The 7,510-nt window shown below is 41.2% G+C and overlaps 1 protein-coding gene across 1 annotated transcript; it reads left to right on the forward strand.

The window, feature by feature from the left end:
- Positions 1-2,534: 2,534 nt before the first annotated feature.
- On the forward strand, positions 2,535-4,043 carry LOC148030132 (thymocyte nuclear-like protein). Its single transcript, XM_087687205.1, has one exon. The coding sequence runs from the start codon at positions 2,630-2,632 to the stop codon at positions 3,584-3,586; it is 957 nt and encodes a 318-aa protein (XP_087543331.1). The 5' UTR covers positions 2,535-2,629; the 3' UTR covers positions 3,587-4,043.
- The last annotated feature ends 3,467 nt before the right edge of the window (positions 4,044-7,510 follow it).

The raw sequence follows: 7,510 nt of genomic DNA on the forward strand, positions 1-7,510 counted from the left end.
CAAGTGTATCCTAAAGTATAACCACACCATCCTGGCACCAAAATAGCATCCTCAAAGCATCAAATATGCATTGTGGAATTTACTATTTGCTATCCAAACTAGAACTGTTCTATATGAAATAGAGAAATGAAAACTACACAGGATCAACTCCTACCTCTCACCGTGCTCTTCCTTTCTAGCTATAGAACACCTAAATCCCATATCATATGCAAAAGTTATGCCCAAAATACAAAAGTGCTATCAAGCTGCTATATCTATCCACGACTTCTACAACATGCTCTATATCCACTCAAAATGGATAGAATGGCTACTCCTTAGCTTAATAAGAACTCAATAAGGCTTAGTTAAGTCCTAAAATCTCCTCAACAAGCTAAGACTAAGTTGGAACAAGTCGAGAGAAGGAAAGACTCAATGCATACCTTGGGAGAAAGAAAAAATGGTTGCCATGGAACCTTGATCTGAAGCTTTTAATTCAGATTAAAGCAAAGGATGAAAAAGCTCCTTGAATGGTTGGCTCTAATACCAGTTGAAAGGTAAAGCTTGAGTGGAGGCACACAAGTAGAAGCAAGAGCAAAGCAAGAGCTATGGTGGATGGAGCAAGAGAGCAAGTGAGAGAGAGAGAGACATCATATGTGGAAACTCCAATAGTCACAATGTGTGACTGGCCTTCCCTTATTCAATAGTCATTGAAAGAATAAAGAATAAAGTAACAATGATGGATGCCCACCGCCTACAGTGTATAGATATGTAGTCATGATGTGTGAAGTATATACAATGTGGTGTAAGCATAGGTGCCTTCACCCATAATAAGATCTTGGATAGAGTGGCACATGAGGCCAACATCAACGAGATCTTTGATATGCATGTACATAACACAAATATAAGTAGCTAGATGGTTGCCTCCATCAACAATAGGTGGTATAGGAACTAAGCCACTAGGCTTTGATGATGGGTCTTACATAGAGAGAGAGAGAGAGAGAGAGAGAGAGAGAGAGAGAGATGGAAACTTCCACAATAGACAAAAGTCCTTCATCTCCTTCATTGTCTCACCCACCATGCATAAGCTCACCACATACTCCATGCACAAGCTCACCACATACTTTGTTTTCTCCATTTTCTCTCCCATCATGCATAGGTGGAGGTCAAGGCTATAAGGCAAGGGAGAGAGAGAGTCCCTATGGCATTAGGGTGAGGTAGAGGTAGCACGTACATAGAGAGGGAAGGAGGGAGGAATCACGATTATTGTGACATTGGTGAAGAGATCCGTAGCTACAAGAGTTGCCTTCTTGAATGCACCGTCGAAGAGAGAGAGAAAGAGAGAGGGAGGGGAGGGGAGACAGGTCATTATTATGGCAAGGAGAAGGCTGCATGTGAGGATATATGTAGGATGACTCTTTACCATTCTAAGTGGTTGTTGCTACTTGCTAGATCTTATCAAACGAAAAATAAATTTAGCTTAGAATGATAATTGGATGGAAGAAGAAGCAAAACATCAGGGTGGGGAGTTGAGGACTTGGCTTGTGGTATACCAAATGGGAGCTCAAAGTAGGACATGGACGATTGGCATCCTATTGTAAGAGAGGAAATACTTTTTATATATTTAAGATGTTGTCATTTTATGTGATTTAAAATCTTATAGTTTTGAAGTATATGAAGGTTTGGGAACATATTATGCATGCCACATAGGCTTGGTTTTAGATTCGTAAAATTCGTCAATTATAAGATAGTGTAGATAGTATAGGTTTTGGATTTTTTGAAACCTTAAAACAATGCATCCTTGAGCATCACTCCATTGACCCCTCATTGTCACTCTTTTCAAAATCCTTCATTTATAACTAGGTCTACTTGATCAAAATATCAAAATACCCTAAAGTTTTATGAGCTCATTAGATGTCAATTTGTTGGTCCCTTTACCCTATAAGGTAAAACAAGGGAACCGACAATCTAATACCCTCAACTACAGGTAGTTAGGCATATGGTGCCTCAAGTAGAAGCTTAGGATGTTGGACACTACTACAATATAGGGGCCAATAAAGTGTTTGCCCCCGATTAAGGAAATGACAATGTAAGGAGTTTTGGTGGTGCATTGGTTATGTCGATGCGTTAGGTGGTTATGGCATTGGCAGGGATTCAATCGTAGAAAAGCGTCATCTCATTGGATCCTCATGTGAAACTTTTAGATCTATGAGTGTTTTCTTATTTCTCAGTTGCGATTTTTTGCTTTTGTTGCACCTATTGTTGAATCACACAAGATCAAAAAAATTTGTCGATGTATAACTTTCTTTGCACTTCAATATAGGCTTTTGCAGCCTTTGTGAATGCCTTCGACATCAAGATTTGAGGCTGCTGCCTTGTCATGATAATCTATCAGCCCCTCTATCGTGTAGGGAAGAACAAAGGAAAAGGGGTGCTTCTCCTACATGGAAAAATGTCCAAAACTTATTGTGAGAAGCTAGTCCGAGAGACTAGTTTCTTGTTTAGGGACACATTTGTATTTGTTTGGCGCCAAAGGAACACACTCGGGGGGGGGGGCGGCGGGGGCATATGAGCTGAGAGAGAGAGAGAGAGAGAGGGAGGATAGATAATCGATGGCGTTTTAGGGTGAGTCAGTTAGAAATTCTCTACAGAGATGGGACAGTACTGGCTGCTGAAAAGCGAACCCCAGGAGTGGTCCTGGGACGACCAGGCTGCCAACGGAGGCGTCTCTCACTGGGACGGCGTCCGCAATCCTCTGGCCCAGAAGCACCTGCGCGCCATGGCCCTCGGCGACCTCTGCTTCTTCTACCACAGCGGCCCCTCCTCCAAGCACATCGTCGGCATCACCCGCGTCTGCAAGAGCTTCTACCCCGACCCCTCCGACCCCACCGGCAAGCACGGCATGGTGAACGTTGAGGCTGTGTCGCAGTTCCCCCGTCCCGTCCCCCTGTCCCTCCTCAGACAGCAGCCTTCTCTGAAGGATTTCGTCCTCCTCCGGCAACCCCGGCTCTCTGTTATGCCGGTCTCCAACCTCGAATGGACATGCATTTGCCACCTTGCAGATTCATTGGTAGCCTCGGAGGACTGCGAGGAGGAGGAGCGCTTGATGGACAACATATCACAGAGTCAGAATCATGTGCAAGAGATTTGTGCCAAGGGAAAAGAGAGGAAAATTGCACCTTCAGATGATGTTTCTGGGGCCGACATGAAGATAGATGACACAATATCAGGGGCTGAGGGTAATGCAAGAAAGAAGAAGCGCACGCAGTCTCGAAGTAGGGTCAAGATTCATGTTTGTGATGGAAGGGACCTAAACGGCTGTGTTGAACCATCAGACTTCCAGAATCAAAAGATCCTTGATGCCAAAGGAGGAGATGTGAAAATTGCAGCTTCAGACTTTCATTCCAGGGACGATGTGAGCGTGAAGGAGACAGTAGTTGGGGCTGAGAACAAAGGGAGAAGGAAGAAGCAGATTCATGGTGAAACTAGGGTTGATGAACGAGTCTCTGAGGGAAGAAGGCCTCTGCATAAGAGCAGTGGCATTCAAACTGAGGAACAGAGAAACATCAAAGTCTACACCAAAAGGAAGGGAAGACAGGGTGATAATTGAATGATGTAAAGTACGAATGTGTGAATATTGTTTGAAATCCAGAAGAGAAATCCTCAGAAGAGACATGGAACAGACATTGCATGCACAGGGTTGCGCTAGATAAGGGATGTTAAATCAAAGGAAATACTCCTCACTTTGCAGTAGGTAACAAGCAGCATAATACACCAGTGATGAGTATTTGGGGAGAAAACATGCAAGCTTGTAATGGAAGCAAATTTTGTCAGTTTGCCACTGGCTTGGTCATCCAAAAAGTCTGTCACTGCCCTATTACCACCTTGTGTTTGAGATCTGAAAGGTGCAATCTCCTGCAGGCAAATGATGACCCATTTTGAGGTGTGTAATCAGTGTCTTGTTGCTATATACAATGTTGATAGAAATGTAATACATGGATGGATGGGGTTGGTGCCTATATGCTGAACAAGTTGATAATTCACTTGGTCATTTTGGTTCATGATCCTATCAAATCTACAAGGCCTCTATATGATGTCCTTCTAAAGCCTCCTAAATATTTGGATAATTCCAAAGAAGTACACCATGTTCTGTGCAGTTGTACATTTGAATTTTGCTTCCTTGTACCAATATGGTCTAACTCAGGAAATCAATTACAGTCAAAGCGATAAATAAAAGACCTATACCATATATGACTTTGGCTTATCATTCTTCCTAGGAGATATGTGATTGTTAGAAACCTGCCTATATGAAGCTTTTGGTTGGGCATATCTCTGTTTAGATTATAGCTATCATAGATGATGTCTTTTTGTGTTCTGCATAATAAGTATCATTGTGTCTTGCCCATATTCATGTAGCATGAACTTGACAGCTTATTTTAACAGTCATATTGTTGATTCAGACCATATCCAGTTTGTAACTTCATCCCATGAGTGCTGTGGTTCTAAATGCATTCTGATTGTACCTATTTTCAGTCTTCTTGAAACATAGATACAACCAAAGCTTTAAAACCATACTTTTTACTTCTATGCGTTTGCGACATCAGGTTGGGGAAGAGGTAATATTCTCTCTTCCTTGAGCACATAATGTTTTAGTCGCTAGTAATCTAGGTAAATTTGTTTCAACTCCCACTCTATACTAGTTAGATGGATAGTTTGTGCTGCATAATGATTGCTTACAGCCCAAAACCTGCATAGACTAGCCTAGAGAATAAATTAGTGTGACAAAGCTGGAAAATAGAGGATGAGAGGGTAGTGTGAACATGGCTTTCATTTCACATGTGCAATCTTAATTGTCATGTGGTAACCTTTCCCATGCAAAGTTTTAGCATGGGATCTTGCATGCAAAGCCTCACAAAGAGTAGAACAAGGGAAGGTAGAGGATGAGGACATGTTGATAAAGAGTGTCAACAAGAATGTGATGTTTTAGATTGTAGAGGAGGCCAAGATTGTAAAGGAGACCAAAATCTTACATGGAGGAAGCATGTAGAAATTGGCTTGGATGAAAACAATACTGAATTCATAGAGCCATTGTAGCAAGAAACTTAATTGGCCCATGAATCTTAGCAATCACCCAACATTGAGAAAGGCTTGTCTTTGCATTGAGGCCAACCCTCAAGTAGTGTCAGTGATTCTGGCCGATTACTTAGAAACATGGAGTAAAAGTGAGAGGGTTCCTCGAAAAAGAGCACCTAGGATGTAGGCAAAGCTTGTGAGAGTGTTTTGTGGTTCAATGCAAAGGATGTGCTCATTTTCTTCAATGGTGAACCACCAAAACTAATTGAGACAACTTGGTTTAGTACCATCCCCAAAAGGGGCGTGGTGGACCATATCTATGATGGAGGTAGGGATTTTTTGAAGTGGTATTTGACAAGAAGGAAACATCCCAAAAGGGTACCATATCTATGATGGAGGTAGGGATTTTTGAAGTGGTACCATCCCCAAAAGGTGTGTGGTGGACCACATCTATAATGGAGGTAGGGATTTTTTGAAGTGGTATTTGACAAGAAGGAAACATCCCAAAAGGTCTTCGCTCAAGGGGTCTAACTAGAAACAAGGTGTGGTTGTTTCAAGAAAGATTGCCCTATCTAGGTTGAAATACCTAAATTACATGCATACCTTTGGAACCTTCTTCCAAGTGTTGCCTAGGGTTTGGGAAGGTATTTTATATTCCCCTTTGGCAAGTCCATTCAGAAATATGCTCTGTTTACTATGGGACATAACTGTGGACAAGCTTGAGTACTTAGATGTCAATGCTCCTCAAGTGGGGGAGCTTTGTTTCAAACATAGTTGAAGCAAGTTTGTTGGTACATGTTTTCAATTCAGCCTATGCAAAGAATGCCCATCAGGCAAAGACAAAGATGAAGCTACCCCTACGCAATTGAAAAAGGCATCCTGAGCTATAGTGGTTAAAGGCATGCAAAGCATGGAGAATAAAAATTGGTAAGGAGAAGGAGACTGAAGATAGATGGCAAGTAGTTCGTAGTAAAAAATCGTGTAAAACAAAAAGTGGAGGTCCTAGAGAGTAGATTGGTTAGGGCAAGGGAGCCAACTATAGAGCACCTAAGAAAAAGGATGTACTTTTATGGGGAATTTCACATTTTGTAGTTTCTTTGAGATTTGAAAATATAAGCATGTAGGGGATATCAAGAGGAATTGAACAAGTCCAATATGAGCATGTAGGAGATAAGGGTACACTTGAGGGTCAATAATTTAACACTTTTTGGCAAATCAATGAGTGACTCGTAAGCAAGATTCTCGGCATATTCCTCTTTTTTTGTGACATCGCTAGCCCAGAAGTGTTTGCTTTTTGGCACTCATTTTACAATTGGCTCCCTTACCCTAGGTAGGACTTAGGCCACCCTAAGTTGAAGATTTTTGGAACAAAGCCTCCATTCCAAGAGGGAGTAAGGCGAGAGCCTATGCCTTCACCAACATTAATTGAATTCTTTTGGATCAACTTGACTAGGAATATCTCGATACTATGGCAAATATACATATGACATCAAATCACGAAGATTTCAAGCCTTACAGAGCCAAGTGGCTCGTGGGTCATACAAATGTAGAGAAGGCAAGGCTTGGGACGTCCATAAGCTATTGACTTAGAGATTGAGCCACTTTGGAGATAGCGGATAAGGGTCAATGCTTGAAAAAAATCTAGGTATAGTGTAATCCCACCTTCAAAATTTATTTTGAAATTTACTTTTAAAAAGAAATTTTGAATGTAAGAAAACCTATAAATCTTGGAAATGTTAGCATACTTTTTTCCTCAACACCTCTAACTTTTGGCAAAAAACCTCTTATATTCTCCACTTGAAGGTTTTCGAGCTTTTTGGAAAAAGATTTATTTTGAGTACTAATAAGGGTTTTGAAAGAAATTCTAACTTGCTTATCTCTTCTCGTGAGTGAGTTGGACAATTTTAAACTCACGACATTTAATGTGAAGGGCATTAGTGGTGAGGCCAATTGAAGTTTACTTTGGAAATGGATAGCTTAGTGAAATTTTGATGTGGTCTCTATTAAGGAGCATAAGCCACACTCATCTAGCGACAACACCCTCTCGCTTGGGGACTATATTTACTTTTTTGGAGGTACTCAAAGTAATGAATTAGGTTGTGCAACTTTTGTCAAAGCATCTAGCGCTCCTAGATTTAGATCTTGCACTCGATATGTGAGGATTTTGGTTAATATGGGTATGGAGTTGTATGGGGATTTTCTTGTCTTAGTCAACATTTATGGTTTCAATGACTGGAAAAAACTTTAGATATGTGAATATCAATAGAGCATTGATAGATGCAAACATTAATATGTTGCTAGGAGACAATGGTGCCTCTACACGTGGCTAGGCCACATGGGGAAGAGCTAGAGGCTTGGAAAAATTTAGAGGACTAGTTAGAGCTAGTGGACTTAGAGCACTATTTGCAAATTAGCAATGGCTTGATGACCTTTAGCTCACTGTCATCTGAGTTAGTAGCCA

The sequence above is a fragment of the Lygodium microphyllum genome, chromosome 10 (assembly GCF_053477565.2).
Source record: "Lygodium microphyllum isolate KBCC chromosome 10, Lygodium_microphyllum_v1.1.10, whole genome shotgun sequence".
Taxonomy (NCBI): Eukaryota; Viridiplantae; Streptophyta; class Polypodiopsida; order Schizaeales; family Lygodiaceae; genus Lygodium; species Lygodium microphyllum.